The sequence below is a fragment of the Clavelina lepadiformis genome, chromosome 1 (genome assembly GCF_947623445.1).
Source record: "Clavelina lepadiformis chromosome 1, kaClaLepa1.1, whole genome shotgun sequence".
In the NCBI taxonomy this organism is placed as follows: Eukaryota; Metazoa; Chordata; class Ascidiacea; order Aplousobranchia; family Clavelinidae; genus Clavelina; species Clavelina lepadiformis.
The window spans coordinates 14,971,076-14,998,942 of NC_135240.1; the positions used below are offsets into that span (position 1 = coordinate 14,971,076).

The 27,867-nt window shown below is 34.5% G+C and overlaps 1 protein-coding gene across 1 annotated transcript; it reads left to right on the forward strand.

Annotated features, from left to right (window-relative positions):
- The first annotated feature begins 60 nt into the window (after positions 1 to 60).
- Positions 61 to 27,780, forward strand: LOC143444280 (proteasomal ubiquitin receptor ADRM1-like). Its single transcript, XM_076943471.1, has 10 exons — positions 61 to 219; positions 6,550 to 6,679; positions 7,092 to 7,189; positions 10,572 to 10,706; positions 16,038 to 16,119; positions 19,243 to 19,348; positions 19,735 to 19,826; positions 22,633 to 22,694; positions 23,738 to 23,939; positions 27,389 to 27,780. Exons 1-10 carry the CDS (start codon positions 142 to 144, stop codon positions 27,466 to 27,468), a joined length of 1,065 nt encoding a protein of 354 aa, XP_076799586.1. The 5' UTR covers positions 61 to 141; the 3' UTR covers positions 27,469 to 27,780.
- The last annotated feature ends 87 nt before the right edge of the window (positions 27,781 to 27,867 follow it).

Genomic DNA, 27,867 nt, shown 5'->3' on the forward strand with positions numbered 1-27,867 from the left:
CTTTTTTTAATGATAAATAGGCCAGTTTAGTGAAAGTGTTCATTGCCGTTTGTTTTATATGTGTGTTATTATAAGCCTTTTCGTATATGATTTATCTTGTTTTTGTCTCAAAGCATTTAAGCTAACGGATACTGTGCAAATATGTCTCTTTTTTCCAATACATCAAGTATTTCCAACAAGAATTTAGTGGAATTCCGTGCGGGAAAAATGAATTTTAAGGTTTGTTCTGAAGTGCTAATTGCAAGGATTTAGTGCACTTTTCAGTGCTCAACGACATGATGCAGTTGCCTACTAGACCCTTGTTTTTTATAAGTTTAGTTGTGACATCAGTATATTTTACCTTTGCCTACGGCTGTAAGCGTCTAACTTTTAAATTTCAAGGCGGTTATTTACATAAACTGGGGATTCAAATGATTTAAGAAACAGTTACAGTATATACTACTTATTTTTGTAATTTAGAATATATACAGTTTTATCACAAATTTTAAAATAACGGGAAAACAATGTTAAGAGATAAATAATGTAGGCATTAAACTTTATAATACGTGACCTGATCTGACCTGACCATAAGGTTTAATGAGTCGCATTAACAGAATAACATAAATACATACATGTGTTTTGTAGTTAATAAAGTAAAAGAAAAAGAGTCCAGGGCTGGGGAGCCACTGCAAAAAAGCATAGGCTCCGGCTCCAGCTCCGGAGCTATCAAGCATTCATCCACTAGCTCCAGCTCCGGAGCTATAAACTTTTGAACAGCGGCTCCGGCTCCAGCTCCGGTATAGGTTTTAAAAATAGCAGCTAAGACAAATTATCACTACGTAACACAATTTTTGTTTGGCTATTTTTTTTAATGCCCCTTTATGTATTTTTGGGTGCTGAGTTCAAAAATCCAGTTAGTTTTTTTGTACCATCGTTACTTTTTGAAATACTGTATTCAAATTTTGATATTTCAAAAATTCAAATCGTGTTCTACTCTGCAGTAGATTTTAGCTCCACATCAAGGTTCTGTTTGGTTTATTAAACGCAAAAACCAGTTTAAAAACGTTAGTAAGGAAGGCTTGAAGATAAATGTAACATAGTTTTGTCAAACAGTAAGAGTCGTTCAAAAATGTACTTTTGAGCGAGTTTTTCTTTTATGACTACTCCTGTCTTGCCTTACTAAAGACCAAATGTGGTTTCCCATCATTACACTATACCAGCGGCCTTTATATCATTTTTCCATTGGCTCAATATCCTGATGAAGTCTCTCACCGTGCTCCTCACTGAAGTCACCTAGATTTTCTTGAAAAAAATCCAGATGCGAACATAAAAAATGAAGTTTGACAGACATGCGACAACCCATGTTTTGGTAACTTTTGATCAGTTTCTCCACCAACTCTTTGTAATTTCGGTCCCTTTTATTTCCCAAAAATCCATCAACCACACTTCGAAATGCTTGCCACGCTTCTTTTTCTGTTTCATTCATTTTTTCTTCCAAGCTTTACACTTTAGCATTGTGTTTATCTGAGGACCAACAAATATTCCTCCTTTTATTTTGGCAAGTGATAGTCGGGGAAACATTGAACGGATTTCTTGAAAAACTTGTCCTTGAAAATCCAAAGCTATGACAAACTGTTTTACTAGACCTAATTTGATATGAAGTGGAAGCAGTAAAACTATTTCCCGGCTTACAAGAGGTTCCCTAATAACGTTGTACATTCCTGGGTTTAGTTTTTCCCATGTCGGCCATTAATTTTCTCATAGTGCTCACCGTCAGCTCTACTATTCCACAAGCACAGAAAGCAAGAGTATTTTGAGTAACCACCCTGCAGACCAAGCAAAATTCCCAACATTTTAAAGTCACCACAAACATACCACTTAAACTGAGTGTAATTGATTTTAATGAGCAGTTGCTTGACGTTTTCATAATCTTCTTTCATCTGTAAGGAATAAGCAAGTGGAATTGATGGATATATGTTGCCATTGTGAAGTAACACTGCTTTAAGACTTTTGGTAGAACTGTCAATGAAACGCCACCACTGAGTAGGATCATGATCTATTCCAACAGCACCAAACAGGCCTTCTACATCTTTGCAATAGCAAAGGTCTTCAAAAACTTCAAAGTAGACAGAAAACTCCAAGCATTTTTGAATAAAGCATTTGAATAGCATTTGAATAGCATTTTTGAAATCAGCGCTTGAAAATCATACAGATACACTTAATAAATGTAGCCAAACAAACATTTTTTTTAAATTTTGTTGCGTAGTGATTAAAGTTTGTTATATTCAATACTGGAGCTGGAGCTGATAAATATTTTGTAGCTCCAGCTCCAGCTCCGGCTCCACAAGAAATGTTTAAAAAGGCTCCAGCTCCGGCTCCGGAGAAAATGCTTGGCTCCAAGGCTCCAGGCTCCGGCTCCGGCTCCCCAGCCCTGTAAAAGACAATGGTAATCAGAACGTTAGAGCAGCAAAATGTGTTATATACTACCACTTGGTGCCGCAGACTACTTATCTCTTCTGTATGGTGCCGCAAGCCTAAAAAGGTTGAGAACCACTGGTTTAGGTTTAGGGTACCATACCACATAGATCTCTACAACAGCTTTCAGAAGTGGGCATGTAAGTGCTTATAGGTTGAACACCTTTATTTAAATTTATCATATCAAGACTTCAATGCCAAGAACGACCTTTCTTAGGTAAAAGAAAAAGATTTGAAGTAAAATTGAAGCAGTTTTCCCTATGGCGTCATCAGAAAACATTTTATCGATTTCAGCATCAAAAATAGGGATAGACCGATATTTCGCATTTTGACGCATATCAGTATTGGCCCTTTTAATCCGGCAGCCGATATCAGATCACTTGAAAACCGGATAACTTGGCTTGCTCCAGAAACGGTGCTACCCTGTCTCTAGCATTGTCCCAATTACACAGAGTCAAGGCAGCAATAGACGGCCAATCAGCAATGAAAATTTTACATGCATAGCTGTTTAAGTTCCAAAGTATTTTCCCATGCTGTTATGCGTTGATGGTGTAAGATTTTGCTTGCACCACAACCTTTTGAAACGCAAACTATTTTTTAAGTATCCAAATGTAATTCAGAAAAACTAAGTGGTAGAATCTGTATGGTTCAAGATTTTGACGGCAATATCTCCATTTAACTACAATTTAATATTGGCTTCAAATATTGGTTATCGGTTTGTATGTCTACTAAGTAATCGGTATTGGCCCTGAAAAAACATATAGATTGTCATGTAAACTATATCCCTTTTTGTAAGATGAGCTAGCCACATAATTATAATTTTTCGTGCTTTGCCAATGATTGCCTTGTTGAAATCTGTGGTTGCATGTCCCTTAAACAGCATTAGCTGAATTGTGCTTTTTCATTTTGTTCCCGTTTTGCGTCCATTCTAGCTGTCAAATGTTTCAAGTCAAAGGTTGACCATTATACCATTATTTCATCTGCTCTATGATCTATGTCCCCGAGGTCCTCTGCAGGAATTCAGGCTAATAGAACCACAATGCTCTCAGGCAGGGCTTTTAAAAATGCATTTATCATTTTCCTCAGTGAATCATTTAGTTAAGTTCTCCTACTGCACTTAAAAGAATTTTCAATAAGGTCGATGGTTTGGTTGTGCTATCAAGTGTTAAATCTGCCTAATCTAAATAATTGTCAGTAATTTATCAAAGCATTGCACGTCGTCAAATAATGGTAATTTTGGCAAAGTGCGATGGTGTTAAACATTCTATGAGGGTTATAAATTTTTCTGTTTGCGCTTTGAACATTACACAACTGAAATATGTGCCAAACCTAACCATGTCGTTACAGCTTGTGTCGAAATTAAGAGAAGTTTTATCAGCGTAAAAAAATTATGGATATGACTGCTATTGTTACCACAGGAATGTTCTCCGATTGGTTTGTTCAGCATTTTATTACAGCTTTTTTAGAAGTAATAGAGTTCGGTGATACGCTTATTTCTGATTCTATTCTTGGTCAGCCGAACCTAGTGCTGTACCTTTATTTTTAACTGTTTATGTGTCTTGACGTGAGGTTTTACAAGACATGTAACTTAAATTATGGCTTTAAAATTAGTACTACTAGCCACACTAATACGAAATGAGCAGAAAACAAGACAATTGGTTATGTCAAACTAGATTCTAAAATGGCTATTGCTACAGCAATAAGATAATATTGCAAAGATAGAGTTATCGTACTATTTCTGCCCTGAACCACAGAGCCTATATGTAACAAATACATAGTGTATAACGGGCGTGTTCAAATGGCGGATCTCGATCCGGATCCGGATCTTTTCAACTTTTTGTGTGGATCTTCCAATGTAGTCTTGAAACAATCTTGCAGTTGTAGCACACTTCACTTTGGACTTTTACAAAGTTATAAATATGTTGTAGGCCCTACAATGTAGGGTACATTTACATAAATAAAGCACCATAAAAATTAAAGCATGTCCAATATATTTACTATTCGTATTTAGTGGATCATCACCTTGTCAGGTTTGGTTGTGGTGGATCATGGCTGAAATCATTTGAACACCCCTGGTGTATAATATTAAGAAGCACAAAATATTGCTTATACAGTCGAATCCGGTTAATTGCATAGTCAATTTGCCAAGCATTTTCATGCGATTAGATGAATTATGCGTTTATGTGAAAATGCAAAGTCCACTTATTGTCTTACTTGACGTGCTGGTCATGTGTAAAAACGTCAACATGCAAGACACTAACGTTTATTGTGTATTGCAATCATCCATTCATTCAAACACGCAAAACACTCTAACATTTATTGTTTAAGAAGATACTGCGCGATTGATGTTTGTTTAATTTTATTTTGCATACTTTCTTGCATTTTTGTTTCTAAACGAACAAATGCGACTATGTCCTCCCCTTCAAACTGTATTCGTCGACGATTTGTATCAAGTGCATGCAGAACTTCTTTATTTTTTGGTGTAGTCGCAGCTATTGCGTCAGCAGAGCTTTCTTCGTTGATGTCGTCAACTTGTCTGTTTCGTAAAACTTCTTCACATATTATGGCATCAACTTAACGCAACGCTTTAACGCTTTCTTTACGCAAAGGTTAAATATAACTAAAACAGTACGAATTGACAATTAATGTCTGTGTATTGACAGCCACGTGTTAATGCTTAAATTTGGCATTGTCTGTTTGATTGCTTCGTAACAAAGCGCAGTACATGTCACAAAGCTTACGCATTGCGTGTGCGCTCCCAGTGCATGTTTTTTCAGTTTTACCTTTTAAAATATTTTGAATAATCGAATAAATCACCTTCATTTATATTCAATTAAGCGGATTATGCAATAAACCGCTCTGAGTTAAACCGAAGTTTTATCTTTACAAATGATAGACTATGGTTTAAGATTTGCGCTCTTTATGTGATAAAACAGATTATGCGATTATCCAGAATGCAATTAACTGGATTCGACTGTATATAGCAAACAACAAGACAACTTACTTGAAATTAGACTTTGTTCTTGTGCTGTACACTATACTTAAAATATGTATGAGTAGCTCTGAGTCTTATCATTACTCTCATGATTAATAATTATTTAATCAATAGTCACACTATTATCCGCACAGCACACTGATATCTAGCAATAACGATGCTGCAAGGAACACAGAGCAGCAATGTGCAAAGCAAGATTGTATTCTACACACGGTGAATCAGCCACATTAAGACAAATGTTATTCGTAATTAATTGTCAATCGTTTACATTCATTGGTAATCGAATTTTATTCGAAAAAATTCATAATTCATCATTAGTAATTGATTGATTATTCAATTATTTAGCCACAATTGATTGGTTATTCGATTTGTAGGTTACCAAAGTAAAAAAAATATTTAATTTATTGGTAATAAGTTTGCTGTTAACTTAAAAGCAAATTGTTTTCCCAATTATACATGATGATTAATTTTTTTTCGATTAATATTTATTTGTCCAAAACGCAAGGTTTATTCTAATTAATTAACCCAAATCTTAGAAAAATCAATTACTTAATCAAATAATGCTTGAGTTTTGCCAAAACATTTGGATGAAACAAAATAATGGATTTATTTGTAATAATAATGCACAAAGCCTGAATACAGATCGAATAAAACCATTTAGATTATTGTTTACTCAAACACTTAGAAGACGTAATCGCCCCAACTTTTTTATAAGTAATATTTGCCTTCACTTTTAGTTGATTGGTCCACAGGGAAAACAAGCTTTGACAGGTGGTACCATTCTTCAACATAACTGCAGGATAGTAACTGCTTCACACTGATAACTGTTTTAATTTTGAAATTAAAAAAAACATGCTTTTATACCATTCAGACAAACTGCTATAACAAGCATTTTCTTCTATAAACTGACCTATTAATCGAGTTTCGCAATACTGTATTACATTTTTTCCACAAACTTCGACTTGCAGACTATTTGACAATAGCACAATGTTGTGAGTTTTTGGGTTGCGCTTTCTGTTGCCTACAAGCTGATTGGGAATCTTTTTGTGATCAAGTAAAGTTTTTAGTTTGTAGAATTTTAGTTATTGTCACTTTTACAGGGAAAAACTGTAATGCCTGACAAACGAAAGGGACTGGTATACATATATCAGACCGATGATTCACTTATGCACTTTTGCTGGAAAGATCGCAGCACTGGAACTACAGAAGATGATCTTATTATATTTCCAGGTTTTTACTATTTAATTTCTACGCATTTCTACTAAAGAAGGCGGTCAGAACGGTTGGTCAAATTATAAATCTTGTTGAATATTTAATTTTTGTTAGCCAGTATGTTGTGTTGTTTAACATTTGATTGGGTGAAAGTTGACTCATTAAAGGTTCACTAGTGTTGCAAAACTGGTTTAAACTGACTTTAGCTAGTTTTCACTTTTTCATAAATGAACCGATAACTGAAGTCGATATTGGCACGCATTAAGCGTGTGGTTTAAGTCACTGTTCTCACCTGCTATTTCTTTTTCACTGTTCTCTCATGCTTTCTTGTTTGTTGAATGCATAATATGGCATGTGATAACACTATGTTGTAATCAAGAATTTTATTTCAAAACTATTAATTTAACTAATAATTTGTTATTTTGTGTAGATGATTGTGAACTAACACATGTTTCACAGTGCACCACCGGAAGAGTGTATCTTTTGAAATTCAAATCCTCCAATCGTAAGATGTTTTTTTGGATGCAGGTAAATCTTGGTCATAATCTTAAGAAGTTCACTTTGGTGAAAAAGCTTCGCATAATCAAGATTTGACTGTTTTGTATATATGTATATATAATATCTTTATCATTTTACTAATAACTTCTCAAGGAATGAGCTAAACTCTCAGAGGTTATAAGCTTACAATGCAATATTATTCTGTTGTAAGCTCTAAAAACACAGCGATGCTCTTTTCTGTATCCATGAAGCTATCCTTGAAATCTAGGGTGATAAGAGTAGCCTTGTCTATGGTTTACTTCCCATGTTGAAATCCAGCCTGTTCCTGAACGAAATGGGGCTCAATTATGGTTCGGTGCAATTATAGGCCAACTGATTGTGAATTTTAAAGAGCATATTTGGCAAAACTAGGGGGTTAGATAGCATGCTATCCCCCTTTTTGTAGGCTAGCCACGCTGATTAATAACGTAAGGTTTTCAGGTTATCTATTCAGTGAAGGTAGTATAGACTCGCTAACAATGGCAGAGCAGCAAAATAAGTTTAAGAATCACTGGCATAAAGTGAATGTATTTTAATTTTTTTTTAAATGAATTTATTTATTTCTATTTTGTTACCGTGTTGCTGAAGCCTATTTCTACTATCAGCTTTTACTTAGCTTGCTGCATCAAGTTTCAAATCCATGTGTAACACATAACACACATTTTTTGTTTTATTGTTATTTGGATATTGGCTTTAGTGACCATGCTAACCATTGCTCATCTTTATCATGTGTTAACATCATTCTTGTACGTTTTAAGTCCTTAGGCTTTGCTGCTTTTTCCCGTCATTGTCTGCTGGATGAATTGAGGTTTTTCTATGTTATAATGGTTAGCATTTTACTTTTCATACCCCCACTGACGATGACGAAAAATAAACAATAGGATTTAAAACGGCTGGCCCCCTTAACAGCATACTGTGTGTAATTATTTTGAACCCTGCAACTTGCAACGTATTTTATGTGATATGTTCTCTTCGATTCTCGAGCTTGTTTTTCTCTTTTAACTTCTTTGGGAGCGTTATGTTCTCTGCGCAAGGTACTAGAGCAGGGGTTCCCAACCGGTGGTACGCGGGAGCTTTTCAGGTGGTACGCGAGCAGCTCTCCGTTGCATGCGATATACAGTATAGTAGTATAACAATTTAATTTTGAGTTGCGAAAATATGCGAACAACACTTTTATTTCTTTCCGTACTAAATTCTCTGCACTCAGTAAGCTACTTTTGTCGATCTTGCTCCCTGCTGTCATTGTTATTAATACAATGCTATTGTGCGAATATTGGATCAAATTAGTTGTTTTGAAAATAGTGGTACGTGTTGACAATCCGTGGTGGCTAAGTGGTACGAGAACATAAAAAGGTTGGGAACCCTTGTACTAGAGAGAAAGATGCCAAATTAAAGGCTGCCACTATTTCTGTGATGTGTGACCTACATACAGTGGAATAGTCACTCTCCAAATTAAATTCAGGCACTTACAGTTTGCATCCTATTTTGTATCTATCTTACATTTCTTTTCATTTATTACAAGGTACTGTTGTCTCAAAGCAATAAAATATATTATTTTGTTCAAAGTCTATGGGCGTTAACAGTGAAATGATTTAATTTTGTGAAAGCGACAATCAACTTATTTTTGGACAGATGGATGGACTAAGTTAACCAGCCAGTATGGTTGTTTAAAATATTCTATGTCTGTGGCTTAAATATGAAAAGTTGATGTTTTAAGGGATCTTGTCCACCGCTCTAATTTCTCGGCATTGAACCCTTTCATCACGTTGCTGATAGCTTCAAGTGAGGTACAACAAGTCCAGAAAAATGTTGCCTTAAAGTGAATAGCAAGTCCAAAAACATGTTGGCCTTAATTCAAAGAGAGTTGTCGGTAAATATACTGGAGAAAGGATTTGTACTAACATGTAGTGGCGCAAATAGAAATAATCAAAGGGGGTTGGCAACGAACTAAGAGATACTACCATTTTTATTTCTGTATAAGCCGAATTTTTTGGGCCGAGTTTTCACTCAAAACTATTTCTATGACTTGTACACGAGTGTGAACATAATTAAAACTGCAATGCGCTCTATTGCTCAGGATTATCAATGCGCGCCTTTGCGTCGTATGCGTATTTGCATGCAATCAATCATTTTATTTTAAGTTAAAAGCGAGGTGGGGTTGAAAAATCAAGCCAGTTGTTGCTAACACCCGCCAAAGAACACGATAACATTTTTTAAGCAAAAGAGTTTCTGGTGAAATAGTGAAAACCTAAAATTTAAGTTCAAAGTTAAACAAGAAACTGTGAAAAACACCTTCAAACGCATGATAGTGGCAGCCATAATTAAAAAATTTTAATGCAGACACCTGAAACAACAATGGTAAATGACCTTATCTACCCTATCACTGTTAATCCCCATAGATGCAACTTTGAACCACCAATACCTTGTTAAAAATAAAAAGAAACACAAGATAGATACGAAATAGGATGCAAACTGTAGTGCCTGTATTTAATTTGGAAAATGACTATTTTACCGTATGTAGATTTCACGCAGCCCATTGTTAAAGATTTCAGAGTGATTATTTCACCTTAAGTAGATAACGCAACCAATAGTTAAAGATAGGGGGTTAGGTTAGCGTTAGGAGAATGGATACAAAAATTCGATTTAAGCCATTTAGGATTTTATTGGAGTTAGATTTAGATTAGTTAAAAACCTGATACCATGGAAAAAATCTAATTTCCTTTTTTAATTCAGTGACCTTGAATTAGGTAAAATCAGTTATAAAAACCAAGACCAGAGAAATTTTTTTTTATGTAGACATGTATTATGATCCAGCGGAAGGGTACTTTTATCCAAGTGCTAGTTTGCTTTATTGCAATTGGTTATTTAGCTACATAGCAAAATGTGCCTGATTTTGTTTAATTATATACAAAGTGAGGGTTTGGATAATCACAACTTTGTTGATCATAAAAAAATTGTGCATACGTTCGGATGAAATTTTAGGCATCAAAACCCATTGTACGATTTATATTCAATTATAGTCAGATAAAAAGTCTAATTTTCACAAAGGGAGAATTTCCTCCAGTTCAGCAAACAGATATTCAGTTCATTTGTTTTTTACGTTATTTGTTTTGAATCATGAAAATGCTTTATTTGGGCCATGTCCCTTCAACCTTCATTTTGTCAATTTAACATTGACATGGTTATTAATATCACTGTAAACAACTACAAATAAGTTTGAGAGTAAAATGTTGTAAACTATGACTTGTCTGCAGTACATGCAGTTGTGAAGGCTGCATTGAAAACAAAAACTTGCATAGTGCCAGAAAGAACTTTTTTGAATAGTCTACCGGTAGACATGTTTGTTTTCAACTATTCTTGTCATGTGACATAGGAACCAAAACCAGATAAAGATGAAGAGTATTGGAAAAAAGTAAACGATGTTCTGAATAATCTACAATCAGGACAAAATCAAACATCATCGTCTGGTATTAGTAGACTAGAAGATGTTGGCCAAGGAACCTTACAAGTAAGATGATGCAACATGCAAGAGTTTATTCTAAGTTATACATCAATTAAAGTTTATTGGTGTTTTTTTAACCTAGAGGTATTAGTGGTCAACAACTATTTTTAGTTTTTGTTGTTTTATTATTCATAAAAGTTTATACATAGTATTTCAAAACTTTTTACATATTCTGGACCAGTGGTTACCAACCTTTTTCTGCTCAAGGACCACCTAAAAAGTTTTGAATTCTGACGACCTTTTCATGAAAACTTCAAAATACTCAATTAATTTGTTTTTGGTGGCCATATGTCGTAGTAAATGTTGCTCTAGCAACATCTTTGTAGAATTATGATAAACTTTTAACCTTTCACTATCACGTAAAACATGGTTACATTTACAATACAGTTTACATTACATTGCGCATTTAGCATGTACGTACTGCATTTATTACGGACTGCTTATAAATATTATAATCTCATAGTAACCATAAAAGTTAATTTGAATCAGTTATTGGCTCAGTAACTTGATTTAAAATCTCCCTTGTCTGATGTAAGCCACTACAATTGATCAAAATACCAAACTGTTTCACCCATCAGGGGCGGATATGACAGAGGTGTTGAGATGTAACACGACCCTCAGCAGTTAAAGTAATTTTTTCGCGTGCTGCATAAAGTTAATTTTTCTAGTTAAAAACATGGTATCACACAATTATGCTATCTCGTAATTACTTCAGGTGATAGATGGATAGACGGTTTCCGCCTGTGACTTCGGGACTCAGGCGTATTCCATCACCTCTGTTAAAAGTTTGGAGAAGTACAATTTGAACAATTACGTCGTCGTTTTTGTCACGCGGTCAAACGTTGGTCCTCAGATTTGCGGCATCAGCAACACGAACAATGCATTCCTTAGCAAATTGTCCATCTGTAAATGGCTTTGATTTTTTTGCAATTATTTCAGCCACCATGTAGCTTGCTTTCACAACTGACTCCTGCTGCAAAGAAACTTTCCATAAAACCATTTTCTGTCCATGAAGAAGTTTTGTTAATTCTTTCACTTTATCTTGTCTGAACTCAATCGGATATTTATCATAAGCTGATGAATGTCTACTGACGTGATGTCTCTTTATGTTGTATTCTGATACAGGTTGATTACATATCAGGCAAATTGGCTTATTGTCAACATCCACAGAAAAGTAGCCACATGTCCACCTTTCTTGGAATATTCTGTTAGCGTTGCTTGCTTTTCATTTCTTATTTGTCATATTCTATATCACTCCAAAGTGCAGAAGATTTTTCACTCCTAAATGCCTCTCTGATATCAGATGTACCTCAATGAAGCAAGAAAGCAAGAAATAATACTGACTGACTGATTGTGTGGAAAGGATGTGGATGCAACAATGTGGAAAATGTGATGTGTAACAATGTGCATTGTGATGCAATAAAATTAACTTCAACAGTTGTGCACCCCTGCACTAGAGACTGTGGTATATTAATTATCTTTCTATTGCTCTGTTATCTATTATCTGTACTATCTATTGCTCTATAGCAGTGGTTCCAAACACGTTTTTAAGGCGACCCATTTTTTAAAAAAATTCAGATTTATAAAATCTTGCGACCCAAGTAAATTGTCGTAAGATTTTAAAAGTTACACAAGATTGTGTTGCAAACACACAGCACTTCAAAAGCAGCAATTTTTTCTGAAAACAATATGTTTATCAAATCACTTCATATATCACACTAATGAGATAACTGTGCTCAATTGCTGTCATTGAGTTTTTGAAATCAAGGCTTTATTTTACTTAAGCATAGCCGCATATCGGCTTCAACTTCCAGCCGGTTTCGCTGTTTAGTTTTCAATGGACACATGGTGCTAAATCCAGTCTCAGAAAGCCAAGTTGTTGCAAATGGAATCAGTTTTTGAATAACAAATTTTAAAACTGTGTGCATGGAAGCCCAAAAGTGGATATTTGCAGAATATTTGGGGTATTTGTCTTTGAAGCACGCAAAAGAAATACGATTTGCTGCTTCTGTCGTCATGTCCATAAACTGTTCTGCAGGTCCTTTCCAGCAAATGGATCAATTATTATCCAATCATTTTGGCTATTAGGCGTTAGAGGTTCACTATAGGTGAGGTTTTTTCTGCTTAACAATTTGATAGGACGCAACATACGACGAGTAAACAGCTAATTTATTTTGTGCTCTAATGCTGTCATAATACTTTTTTGATCTTGAATCGATTTCAACTTGCTCTTAAAAAATTCAACAGGCTTATTCACACAGTTTGGATGATTTTTCTCTAAGTGTCATTCCAATTTGTTTTTTATCATTGATTCTGCCGAGAGAACTTTCAGACATACCACACATTTTGGTTTACCGTCTAGTTCTGTGAAACCAAGTTTTACAAACGCTTCATTGTATGATCGTTTTGCCATTCGTAAACTTAAAAATTAACAAAAATATAGTTCACTCTGCAATACCTAATGCAAACAATAACTGTCAAAAATTCTTATACTACGAACATGCTACAAAGGTTTATAGCGAGCTGCTGAAGCTAGCAAGCCAAAATTGCATGCAACTTGGCTATTGGCTATCAACTATCTTCCCAACGAGTGTACCTTCATGAAATAAGTCTGCGGTCTTCAGTGTTCACACGACGCGCTCAAAACCTTTTCGCTGCCTGAGCTCTTTGTACGACAAAATGCAACTGATGCAAAATTACTTAAGCGTCACGCAGAACAGTACTCTGATGTCTCGACATGAAACGCTTCATGACTTGGAGTTTATATTTTCAAGTTTTATCATCTCTTCAAGTTATCAATTTTTTTATTGTAATTTTTTGCCCAAAATACAATATGCCAGAAAAATAAGCGACCCGAAAAATAATCTGGCGACCCAACTTTGGGTCACGACCCATGCGTTGGGAACCACGGCTCTATAGTATAGAGAAATAGACAAATAAAGCAAACTATAAATGCCAATTTCTCAGAATGTAAGTTTGCCATAAATTACGTAGGCGATTCAGTTGATAATATAAGTCATTTTGAAAAATACCGCGCGGACCACGGGTTGGACACCCCTGCTCTAAACCAAGAGAACATAAAGCACTAGAAACATACTCTGCATTTGTTTGCTCGCATGCAACGAACCTCCGGGATTATTCTGTAACCATATCTTGGTGGTAAATGTAAGAAATTTGCAGGAACAATTGCTCAAGACTGCATATATCTACTGTTTTGGCCACGATTATTATTATAAAGGAATATGATGATGATGTGCCATGGGTGAATTTACTTTACGGTATAATTTTTTGTTCCACATATTCACTCCAAATGACAATTATTTCACGTATCTCAGGACTTGTGTATGTTCAATTTTTACTTCTCCATTCTTTTATCTTTAGGTCTATATCACACTGCATCTTAAAAATTGCCTTGATTTGCTGAATCAGCAGTCTCGTAGTGGTATATTTTGCCTTACAAGTTTGAGTAGCCGCGAAATATGAATTAAAGCATATCTGTTAAGAGATGTTTTATTAGCATCTCGTTTTTTTCTTTTATTCACTTTGTCTGGACAGCAGCATTTCCATTTCAGGACAAGTTTTTCTAGTTCTTTCCGATCACATGTGGTTGTTTTGCTGATAAGCAGTTGCAGCATTGTGGCGATGAAACTTAGCATCACAATGCTGCCATGAACCCATACCTTCTTTGATAAAAAAGGAAGATTCGCGACCAAACAAACAGTATGCCAAGCAAAAAAATTTGTCCAGTTTCAGTGAATATTCCAACCGTGGATAAAGCTCATATCAACGTTGGTAAAATCGACGACCATTTGTGGAGGTAAATTTTCCTGATCAATACGAGATCAAACGCTAAAGGCTGGCAAGACCCTTGGTTAAGAAACATACTGAAAAGAGACCATTTTTCGCTGGGCATGCACTTCTTACCACTTGAGTCTAAAAACTTTAACTGTACATCCACTTTCAGCAGGTAGGAAGTACTTTGAAAAAGGTGAACGTTATCGTGTCATTGTCGTTAACGTCAATTACGAGTACGTCATCTCTCATAATTTTTAGCAGCAAGTCAAACAGAGTTGAACAATTACTTCGCGTGTAAATTCTTTAATTTTGTTGTTTAAAGATGACATGTGTTCTGCTCTGCTGTGATTGCACAAACGGAATTGGGCCGATGTGACATAAATGTTTGTTCCAGATTTTTGGTAGACTGCATAAACTCCCTCTCATTTTTTGCCCCATTATTTTCATCAAAAAATTTGGCTTATACGCCAACCTATATGGTATTAGTTTATTAAAATAAAGAATGCCCTTGTAGACTTAGAATCATTTGTGCTTGCAAACCTAAGTTCATCAGAACATCCCATAATAACCGGTTGTATAGCACTAGTATATTGATGTATAGCCATGAATAATAGTCTTCTGTGAAGCTCTGAACTTCATAGTATGATGACTAATACATATACATACTTAATCTCAACTAGTATTTTGCTAATCTTAAGTTACAAAACATATGATTTAGACAATTATATTATAATTGAAGGATAAAATTTTGAGGGGGTGCAAAAGTACTCCCAAACTTAATAGTTGAGACAAATAAATAAAGCTTAGTTTACAAGTACTCGGAGGAAAGATTTTTCATTTATGACGAATTTGTGGTTGTATATATTTGCCAACAGAAATATTTACATCTCAGAAAATGGTGCTATTTTGACACGTTTGCATCTGGATCATATTTTGATGTGAGATAACTTTCACATAATTGACATTTTTTTTATCAAACGTACTAAGTTGTAGTCTTGTAGTCAAGGATCATTTGCAATAATTATGGCATTGTACTTGTTCAAAAGTTATAGTTTTTCAAATATGACCCAAAATTTATTTCGTTTCAAAATAGAGTAACTCTCAGGCTTTTTTTCCCCATGTTCAATGAAAGTTTATTCTATTTTGACATTAGATCCCTGTGAAAGACCAAAAGTTAACCAATAAAGTAGGTGAAGGGCAAGCAAACTTTTAAAGCATCATATTTCTAAAACTACAAAATATTTAAGTGCATGAGTCAGTCATGCTACACAACATTTTAGACAAAATTTAAGTATATTTGGATAGGGTCAAAATGGCAGCTTTGGTACACTTGACATAACATTGTTTTCATGCTTGTTATCAACTGGTGCATTATTAACTAATTTACAATGACTTGAAGATTTGTTCTTTATAAAAGCATTGTTATTCATGTTGTATTTATGTTTAGATTGTTTTTATTGTTCATAGATTTATGTATGTATTCACATTTTTTTTGTTCGAGGTTGTTCAGTTCTTAATCATAGTTTGTTAAAAATTTTGTAGGATTTGTTCAATAATATGGACCAACAACAATTACTTCAACTAATGGCAGCTGGTGGCGGTTTGGGAAGTCTTGTAGGTTCAGGTGTGTTGCTACAGTGAAACCTGTTTAATAGAGCATTGGTTTATACAGAAAACCGCTTAAATTAGATAAGTTTTTGCTGATACAGAACGAATACAGTAATTATTTCGGCATTAGCAATTCTCCGCTTATTAGAGCAATTTGACACATGCACATTTGTAAAATGCCGTTTTTACGTCAGCATGAGCATAATTGCAAACTTAATTGGCTATAGTGGTAACAAGAAGTTGATGTTGCCTGGTGTTGTTTGTTTTTCCCAGTACGCAATGTTATATTGCTTTTTATGGACAAAATACAATCCCACAACATGTTTGTATTTAAGCAGGGTTATATATTTGTCAGGGTGTTTGTATATTGTCAATTGCAAGCATTTTATTGGTAACCAAATATTTCAAATTTTATTTGAATAAATTCAGTATTTGCACCTAGTGATTTGGTGAAATATTCAGGCACAAATGACATAGTACCGGTAAAAGATTTATTGATAATTAATTAATAAGTTTGTTGTTAGCTCGAATTTTTATAGATTTTCCAGTCATATTTAACGGTTAATCTTTATCCCAAGTAGAATTTAATTTAATCGTTAACAACTTGGCAGTTTAGCTCGACCAGCTATAAATAGCTGTTTCTTAACAGTTAACAGACTGCTCGGTCAATAAAATGTTAGTTATTGTTTGCAGTTTGCCACTGGCAAACAATTCCATTGACACCTCGTAATAAATTGTGTAAATGTAGAACAATGAGCACTAAATATAAATTAAAATAGCAAAACTGTTAGAAATGGTACAGTTTACAGACGTTTATCTACAATATTTTTATAATTTTGCGCTGAGTTTTCTAGGTGTAATTCTAAAACCTATTGTAGTCAAATTGATCAGCTTAATTAATGTATAGAATATTATTTCAAAACTAATATAACAATTTATGAGCTGTTTTGTAGTTGATTAGCTCATTTAATTAAGAATCTGGAAGTTGAATGAAAAGTAATCGATTTATTTGTCCAGAATACACAGTTTATTCAAATTACAGCAATAGACCAAAATCTTAGAAAAATCAATTACTTAATCGAATAATGCCTAGATATTTGATTTGTGTGTACCAATTGTTTACAAATCTCAATTAGTGATGGAGTAAATGATTTAAATTAATGTTTATTTGATTGCTTATTCAGTTACGTGGTAGATATAATCGCCTCGACACTGTTTTACAGTATGAATAACTATGATCATTAATGACTTTGTGATGTCATGTCTGAGTACTCAAAACTTGACCGAAAATTTCCTTAACACTAGAACGACGAAGGTGTCGAAATCGACACTTTGTAATCTACGGTTTCTGAATTTAGCCTTTTTTGTTCTCCTACCACCATGTGAGTTTTTTGTAGCTTCATGTATTTGCTCAAGCTTAACTTCTGGTCTGTGTTTATAATAATTATGATAATAATAAATTTTTTATCAGAGGGTATACCTTTAACAACGAAGGTGTAGAAATCGACACAAGCCATGTTTTTGGATTATTATTACTAGTACTCAGTTTGTGTTATCGCTGACATCACAATAGTACAACAATAGATGAACTGTAAATAGAACGATTTACAATAGTTTGTTGCTGCAAGGCATTTTAGAAGCAGAGGAATTTAGACAGGCACCTGACAAAATAGGTGAATGAATTCTACTTCTTGACAAGTAGACAGACACTGAACAAAATAGCCTACAGTTAGCTTACATCATGAAAGAGTAAACTGAAAGTGTTCCATTGCCGATGAGGGTTTTCTCAGCTTTTAGTGTCCGACAGATATAACCTTCTATCGTTTGGCTAAACTATTTTGATACTGAAATGAACTACATTTATTTTTATAACATTTTACTTATAACAGGCATTGCTAAATTGACAGTAGGTTTTAGAAAAAAAGAGAAGTTGAGCATTCATTATGTCTTCGAATGGAATGCGCCCAATGTATACTCTTGGAGAAGCTATATCTATGCTGCAGGAGGACTCTGACAATGATGGGTCGGATAAAGAAAGTTTTTCGATAACGGATCATGTCTCAGTGATATTTTAAGTGATGAAGAAGAGCTGTATCATCCTAATGATTGAAGCAGCTTATCTGATGAAGAAAAAAACGGTTCTGTGCATTCCTAAAGAAGTAACTGAAGGAAATAACGAGAACTTCTCCAGCAAGTTTTTGTACAATAATGACAAAAAGTGCTTGCTAAATTACCAATGTAAGCAAAAGAAAAACGTTAATCTTATTTCAACCATGTATAATTCTCCAGCAACGGACTCAACAGAAAAGAAGAAACCACTTGTTATTCATTTTATGATCACAACAAAGTTGGTGTTGATGTGTTTCATCAAATGGCCTGGCAATACTCAACACATGCATCAACTAGAAGATGGCCAACGACCATTTGGACTAACATTTTAGATATTGCTGGATTGAATTCATGAATCTTATTCAAGAAAGCCTCAGACAGCAAAATCAGCCATCCTACGTTTATCTTACAACTGGTCGATGAGCTGAGTAGCGCTTATGTAGCAAACAGTGCAAAGCTCAGACAAAACGAAACAAAGGAAGATCTCTCCAGACCTTCAGGGAAGCGACGAAAATGTGCGGGGCAGCTGTGCAACAATAACACGGTAACCATTTGCCAGCACTGCCGAAAGCCAACCTGCGGATGATGTGGTACTGGTGACTGAGAAACTTACTGAGTGCAAGAAATGCATCTCGCAGCAAGAATAACTATAAATTGCAATTTCAGTTTTAAGAACTCACAGTTTGTTGTCATAACTTAGTTTGAAATGTAAATAACTACACATGTCTGCTCAAATAAACGTTCTACAAGTGAACTTGAGTGATGTTCTTTCGCTAAAAGCGTAAGTGTTGATTTTGACACCCTCTGTCGTTAATGGTATATAGTTTCTTCCGTCGTTCTAGTGTTAAATTGTTCACATTCTAAGAATCAAAGTAGTTTTGTTTTTGACCCATTTCTACAAGCTGACTTTTTGCGTATTAAACCTTTCAATTTTTTTATGTGAATTATTATTCTCAGTGACCATTTTTCAGTTTTATCTCACAATGTCTCAGAATTTTCGAGCAAAACCTTAAATTGCTATTCTGTATAGGCAATCTTCCTGGTCGAAGTCAGCGCAATTCAACAGCAAAACAAGAGTCAAGTAGCAGTTCACTACCCAACACTAATGTTTCAGCTGAATCTTCATCAACTTCTGGGTAAGTGTTACATTTTACAATGAGTTTTACCCTTAATTATAACAGCAAAATTATTGAAGTTAACACAGCGTCAACTGATAATGCAGCCATTATGTAATGGATTGTTGGAATATCTGTACATTCCTGTGGTTCTAACACATATGCTTGAAGTTGGAGTTATTGTGTGAACATAATGGTCATGTCATAAAATGATTCAATTTAGGTATCAATTATTCTGGAGAAAGAGTAAACCAGCTTAGCTTGTAAATGAAATATAAATAACATCTCTTGGATAGATACACAGGATTTAAAAAAAAATTATTCTTGACTACTTTACTGCAGCCTGTGTTTACCATTAGTCACAGATATGCTAATCACGATTTAATATCATTGATGACTTATTGCAGGTCTGCTATTGCTCCCCAGTCTCAAGTTCAACTTAGTCAACTTCAAGATATACTTTCCCAGATGGGTGTACCAAAACAACAATTTGAGCAACGTATGTATTTATATATACTGAGCTATTCTACTCAGCAGTACAGAGAGGCATCTGTCGATCACAATTGAAAAGGCATTGCAATTTGATTTGTCACCGTTCAAAATTTGTTTGGATACACCTAGTTTTAGTTTTAGTTGACCCTTTAATGGACATGGCCATTATTTCTAGTCCACATGTTTTCTTATCTTAATGCATTTAATCTCGCTTTTAATGGATCATTTATCATATATAACAGACAAATTCTCTAGTATTTTTGAGATATAGCAATGTAAAATACCTAGTATATAGCAGATTTATAATTTAGCAAGCCCTAATCACTCAGTATTTCATTTAGAGAAATATGTAAACTACAGTACATTACGGTAATAGCTTAATAAAAGTACGACAATCTATTTGCACTATCTTGAAATGTTCATAAGTTGGTATATGTACTTTACACGGTACAGTGCCATACTGTTATTTGACCTACGCTACATGTATGTCAGTAAACAATCTTACATCATATATGATGCAAATTTGTAAATCGTTTTATTATTTTAAAGATGCGAAAACAAAATATACTGTACTCTTGCTGTACTTCAAATTAAATTCAGTAAGTAAGTTCTGGATCAGTTACGTCACAATACAATTAAAGATGATTTAGAAAGTACCACTAAAGACAATTTGGAAAAAAGACCAACCCTTATATAAGTGAGGTTGTGATGCAACAGTTGGATCAGAGATTTAGTTTGCCACCCAGAAGATAAATGCAAAAAAAAGTGTGAAGAAACAGTGCATCGCTTGGATGCATTTGATGTAGCACACCTTGCTGAAAGCCTTTATTGCCTTTATTTGCACTCAGTTTCACACGGTTGTGCTTCGAAAGAAGATTTTGAACGCAAGGTTTTTGGCTTATGGATCTGTATTTTACAACAGAAACTATTGGAGTGAATTGGTATCGTATTTAATTTTAGCTTTATAAGCGAGTAAGATTGTTAATCGTGGCATATTAAACGGTACCACTGTACCGTAATTTTACTGTACAGCCTTCTGAGGTTTTGAATAATGATCAAAACTCAAAGGCTACTGGAGCAGAAAAATATGAAATTGAAAATCCAAAAAATTTTGTTTTTTTTCTCCAGATATATGCAAGTCGTGCCCGTATAGACAAAACATTTCAGTTTTCAATTACACTTTGCTTTCATTAATTTATTGTTACACTAGGTTTTTTTTGCATTTGCACAGTGATGCACTGCAATGTTATCATCAAAAAATTTTTAATTTGTATAGCTTAGCTGTCAGTTACACACTGCTTTGAACTAATATCACTGACTTGTAACAAGCTCCATGTTATCAGATAAAACAAAAGTACTCCTCAACACTACATCACTACAAAGCCTTCTTTGTGTCATGTTGGGTGGCACTGGAACGTTTTGTTTTTGAATTGTCTTGCAGATTATACGGGAAAAAAGATGATGACTTGCATATAGGAATAGTTTTAGAGGGAGACTTGGAGCAATAAATGTTAAGCAGATGATGGAGCTTATAAAACAGAAACGAGGATAGTCCTGTGTCTGTGAGTTAACACTGTTTTATCATCGCATGAGAAAATGGTAGTTAACCCAGTGAGCGATGTTATACGAAGGAGTTGTCTGAAATGGATGGGAAATGTTCTGAGGAAGAGATGTGGAGACTGGGTGAGAAATTGCTTGATATGGAAGTGGATGGCAACTGCAATACAAGAAGACTAAGTAAGAGATGAATGGATTTAGTTAAGAGAGACATGACTGATTGTGGTTTGTCTCGAGAAAATGCTGATCATAGAGGAAATGAAGGAAGCTATCGTGGACAATCACTGGCCAAACCAATATTTATTAATATGACGATGGGGCGCACAAAATGATCTTAAAAAGAATAGAATCCGCCTTTAATTTGATTTGAAAGCAAGTGAAATCTTGCTAAAAATTATCCTACTAAATGCATGGACTTGTCAACAAAGGAGACTCAAAGAAGTGAATATAACAATGAATTTACAGATTAGCCGCACAGTAATTGTAGTACACATGGTACTGGTCAAATAATTTCTATATGGCTAGAATAAACAGAAGCACCTTTTGTATTCGCATGAAATGCTTCAAAAAAAAGATTAGACGAATAGTTTTTTATTCGAATAAGTATCGTACTTAGCAATTGTATCGCATTCACAAATTTTTATCTCCAAACAATATCAATCCAGTTGAAAGCATGTTGGATGATTCTCTGTTTGTCGTATAAAATTCTGGATTCAATTTTGTTATGTTCATGATAAATTTAGAAAAAAATCTGCAGGGTAGTTTGGTAATGCATGTAGGTTATAACTCTATATCAATTGGGATATTTTTTCACACACTTTTGTCTCATCAACGTCTGGGTTTGATTGTTCGTTTTTTCCAAGGAATGGCACTGCCCCAGAATTCATAAACTCTGCTATCATTTCTGATCACTTAAGCTTCGGTTGCCGAGCTGTTCTACATACATTTCTTGATGGAAGCATGTTTTATTTTTGGCCCATTTTTTACTAATATGGTGAAAGTTTTACTACCTTCGTAAACTGTTGATGCGTTTGATTTTAATATTAATGTTAACATTTGTATTTAATTTTTTTTCAAAGACACAGAGGGCATCCTAATGTATTGTAAACAATTTCTTAACTCATAGTCGATCATGCAGTGATGAAAGTAACAAAAGTTATATCAAAATATGGTTTCTTGCCAATGTTAAATTTTCTATTTCTTTCACAATAAAATAAACCGAATCATTTAAAGTTTTACGTTACTATAATTTTTAGGTATCAATTTTGCTGACATTGTTACGCCTGAGTCCATGCTGCCACTTTTGTCTGATCCTAAGGTAACAAATTTTTAGTCATTGTAATGTTGATTAATTATTAAGTTGTTTGTGTAATTATGTTACTTCAAGTTTTTAAACACTAAACCATATGCAATACACAAAAATAACTTCTAAGGATGCTGCGAATATGCCAATTTATGAACAAGAATGATCAGTGCATGACTTCTTTGTGTTCATTTGAAATTTGTACATGTTGTTTTTTAAGTCTTTAAAATTTCAGTGTTTTAAGCTGTGGTGTTTTTTCTCACATATTTTGCACTGATTGCATTTAAAATGGTGGTGGGCATAGAACATGTTGTACAAAACTTTTCACAACATGTTTTTGTGTAGGTTTGCCTATTGGTCTTGGGCCCAAAGTAAATGCACTCACGTGCAAAAGCATCTACAGACGAAATCGGTTAATCGCATGCCACTTAAACACATATATCATTGCATAGAAAATCTGAAGTTCTAAATCAAATCCTATTTAACGTTATGTAAAAACATCGATTAGTCGCAAAAGGTTTTTGTCTCAGTTGCTGCTTTCATTCGGTTAATTGTATATTTTCCTTAGCAAAGTGTACCAACGAAACAGAATTGTAGGTCATGTGTTTTTCGACGCAATAACATTTTCAAGCTTGTAACTGTTTTTTTCCTGCGGAATATCAGACAAAATAATTGCAATGCTCATGGCAAGCCCTGTTTTTGGGCCAGATAGTAGTTTTTAAAGGCTAATAAACAATCGTCTGTTCATGGTAAACCTTTTTCCTAGAGCAGATTGCTTAAACGCATATATCGGATAATCGTATAATTACGTTGGACAAAATGGATATGCGAGTAGCCAGTTTCAGCTGTGTAAAAAAATCATAAAAACTTCTAATATGCATGGAAAATAAATTATAATAATAAACATATTTTTAAAATGGTAATTTCATGACAGCTATAAGAGTGTTGTGCCTTTGCTGGTTTTTTTTATTAGCAAGTTTGTACCAGCGGCAGAAACTTTGACACTATCACAAACGTTGTAATTGAATCCAACAAAAATTTTTGGTATTCACCTATAGGTTCAGGAACGCCTAAAGCCCTTTTTACCTCAAGGTGAAACCTTAAACCAAACAGTTGATGAACTCAGAGGTACACTGCATTCACCATTTTTCCACCAAGCAATGGAAGCTTTTGGCTCTGCACTTGCAACTGGTCAGCTGATGTCTGTGCTAGATCAGTTTGGATTGTCCGAAGCTGCAAAAAAAGCAGCCACAAAAGGCGGTGAGTTATGAAGTTTACTTATCTTTGTTAGTTTTAAAACTAGGCAAGCGTAATGGCACACATTTTTTAACATAATAAAATAACAACCAAAACAGTAAACTGATGATTGGGCATCAAGTTTTGGGTGCATGTAACTGCATAAATACTTCTGAATGGGAATAATTGCGCTTGCAAAGTGCCGCTAATTTCTCTAGTATGGTACATATTTCAAGGATTAGGTTACTTTTTGAGCTGGAAAATACATTATGTTAAAAAATAGCAAGGTTTCACTATGAGTGGAATTTGAGTAATGACAATTTGTCTTTTTGACATTAAGATATAGGACCACTTAATGATAAATAATTAATTAGTATTTTGAATTTATCCACCGCCAGTATCAAACTTGAGATGGCAACAAAGAAGGAACTTTTACTTTGTATGTAGCAAAGCATGTACCCTATTTTCTTGAATAGAAACCGCGGCTACTAATTTTTATTTTTGAACTTTTTGTGTGGCTTCTATTCGAGGGCGGCTTCTATTTTTATTACATGAGGTACCGGTAGTGTTGATTAGGTGACAATAAAATTCACGCACTCTCTTATAACAAAAAGGTTTTATTCTATTACTATCCGATCACTATGTGACAACTGTTGTTTTTCGCATGTGCAAGCTCTCAATGACATCCTTTACATTACTCCGAAGCGATTTCAGCATTGTCTTCTGCTGCTTCTATGTGAGGGTGGCTTCTGTTCGAGTGCGGCTTCTATTGTTTATTTTTAATCAAATCGTGCGGTTTCTATTCGAGGGCGGCTTCTATTCAAGGGCGGTTTCTATTCAAGAAAATACAGTATTATGAAAGTGAGAAATAAGTGCCTAACCAAGTTACCCTTCTAATAATGAAGAGTTGTCAGTTGTCACTACCTAAAAAGTAAAAGCTCCTTCTTTAAAGTTTTTGCCTTTTGGTGCATATGTGGTGCCAAATCCCTTTCTATTTACCCTTGCTTCAGCAATAAATGCTATAATAGGTGGGTTGGCCTTCTGGTAACACTGTGCATTATGTCAGTATCTATACTAAGCAAAAAAGTTGCAAAATTATTTGGTAGGATGCGGTCTAATGGCTGAGCCTGGCTTTTCATGGCTAGATAGTTTGTTTATCTGACTCCACTGCAGCGTCTGTGTGCAACTGCTTAATTTCTAGTCAGTCATTCAGGACATTGATAAGGTTAGAGATCATTGTTGTGGCCAAATTAACTTGAACGATTTCTCATTTAAAAATACAACTACAGTATAACGTCCGCTTAATAGACCATCGGTTCATGAAGTAAACTGCTTATTTGAGTAGTTTTGGTTTATATGAAACTAATGATAATTTTTGCGTTGTAAGCTCCCTGCTTATTACATTTGCTAGTTTCAGACCATGATTACTAGAGCTTTATTTCCTTTTTTATTGTTTTTGATGAGTTTCACCAGACTTTACATTTCAGGACAACAAGGTTTTTGCGAAATATAAACCTATGTTAGACACTCACAACCTATTACTTCAAATGTTTAAAATAAACTTGGGGGCAAGTCCCAAAAAAAAATTGTAAAGACAAGGCACTGAGGTGCAATATTTCTGTGGTACACATGTGTACCACTGGTCCTCAAAGGGTAAGGGTAACATCCAACATCGTCACAGTACAATAAAATTTGTTCTCAATTGGGGAAAATATATTTTTGGAAATATCTTAAAAATCATTAACATTAGACAAAAAAAGCACCGAATTCAGCATCAGCGACCCCAAAGACATAAAAACACAAAAAATTTGTTTTTGGTTTTTCCATCTTATTTTCTTGCGATCGTTTTGGTAGCTGAGCTTAAAAAAATAGTTCAAAATAATAAAAAATTGTTGCTGTAATTTGCATAGTTGTTGGTCTCAGTTTGAAATGGAGGAGGAAATATGGCGGTATCTTAATACTTGAGTCTTTTACCCGGAACTTTTCATTCGCATTCCTTAAAGATATTCACAGCATTTGTTTCATCCAAGTTTTATTTTCTTTTTTTCCCAGATAATTTTACCATATATGTTTCAGATTGTATCCAGTCGTGGTTTGAACTTGTTTCTGCAGTGTGGTAATATTAGCTATCGTATCCTTTCTCATGCACTTTTTTTTTGTATGTGAATTTTTCATGTAAGGTCTTCATACTCTGCTCGTGGCTTGAGGGGACATTACTGTTTTTGATTTTAGTGGTTTTTTTGTTCTACTTTGTATGCATAGGCTATCACTTGTAGTAGCCTACATTTTTAAACGATTTTATTGTCTTTGTATTGCACTGTAGTAGCGGATTAAAAAAAATTGCAATGCCGGTTCATTTGCGGCCCATTTACTTGACTTCACCTGTAATGACATGCATATCCAGTGACACTTTTTCAGAGGCCCATTCAGGTGTCACTATAGGCGATTTCTATTGTATATCAATTGTTCCCAACGTTGGGTTCAGATGGCCTGTGAATGTTATGATAAACTCCAATTATTTATTTATTCAAATAGTTTAGACAGTTATTATAATTAAAATGTTTGATATTTAATTATGATGTTCGATTAGTTAAATAGGCCTGTTCCCTGTTGCAAGCCTAAAAAAATTATCATAGAGTACGAAACAATTTGTTGACCAAAGTAAATGGTGATTATAACAATGACATTACAGTACATATCCATCCGTATTATCCTGTACAAAATCCAATATGTATTTAAAACGCAAAAAAAGATTTTGCGCAGGAGAAGTAGCTCATGTCTCATGACAGACTGATAGTAGACCTTTAAAGAACCATATTAATAATTTGGGGGAACACTTACTGTAGTATAGAAGTGAATCTATAGCATATTACGACCAGCAAAGATTGTAAAGTTAATTATTCTATTGATTGTTTTTCATGGGGGAATCGCAGATTTAAAATTATTTTATGGGGCCCGTGTTCAGAAAAAGTTGGGAACCACTTTTCTATATCCTTGTGTAGTATAGGCTTTAAAGGTTATAGATTAGAAGCATCGTCTGCCATCTTCAGATGGGATTATATAATTAGTTTTTAGAAAGTAACCATTACTAATTGTTAAGTAATTATTAGTTTTATCAACAAGCGAGAACATGTACGTTGCATAGGGAAGGCGGCTTTTGCAGAGAAAAGTTGAATGTTGTATCCATGTTTACGTTATAAAGGTGTTCGCTGTGACCGAAGTCAAAAAGGTATAATACATTGGAGGTGTAAATGTTATAAACTGGGTTCGTAGTAACAAGGCTCGACTGTAGTCTCTTTTCTTGTGTAGCATTTATTTTGGGAAGGCCCCTACAGTTCCTTATGAAAAGTTTCGATACTTTAAGCTCAATTTAGTATTGCTTTCTTAATGAAGTTGCGGCGTATGCACGGTTGCACACCTTTACAGCTCCGTGTAAATATCGGTCGAGCATTCAAATTTATCATGTTTTTTAGATGTGGAAGCATTTGCAAAAGCTCTGGAAGAAGACAACCGAAAGTCAAACACTAGCAACGACAACCAGTCATCAAACTAAAATTGAAAAGAAGTTAATTATTGTCAGATCATTTAGGCGTTATCTTTTATTGATTTAAAATTAGTGACATTTGAACACTTTCACCAATTACTGTCAGCTGGAACTTCATGTTATGTGGGAGGTGATATATTATTTGACAACATGAGTCGCATATCGTGTATAGATTGGTAGTGTCATAAAACTATACTGGTAAAGGCTCGTAAACTTTGCAAGTTTTGTGATATTAACTGATACTGTATTGTTATTTACAAATTTGTTTTATAAGTGAATATACCCACATTTCTGACAATAAATTCTGCATTAAGAATGAAATGTTAGTTTTTTTTTGTGCTGTCGGCAGCTATAGTTTAAGGTTAAAGAGATTTAAAGGTTATTTTCTTGCAAAATTTGGTTGCGTTG

Excerpts from the sequence above, each read along its gene's own strand:
- LOC143444280 (XM_076943471.1), top strand. The coding sequence starts at position 142 with ATGTCTCTTTTTTCCAATACATCAAGTATTTCCAACAAGAATTTAGTG. Across the intron at positions 7,190-10,571 it reads AGATGTTTTTTTGGATGCAG|GAACCAAAACCAGATAAAGA; the intron begins GTAAATCTTGGT and ends CATGTGACATAG. Across the intron at positions 23,940-27,388 it reads AAAAGCAGCCACAAAAGGCG|ATGTGGAAGCATTTGCAAAA; the intron begins GTGAGTTATGAA and ends CATGTTTTTTAG.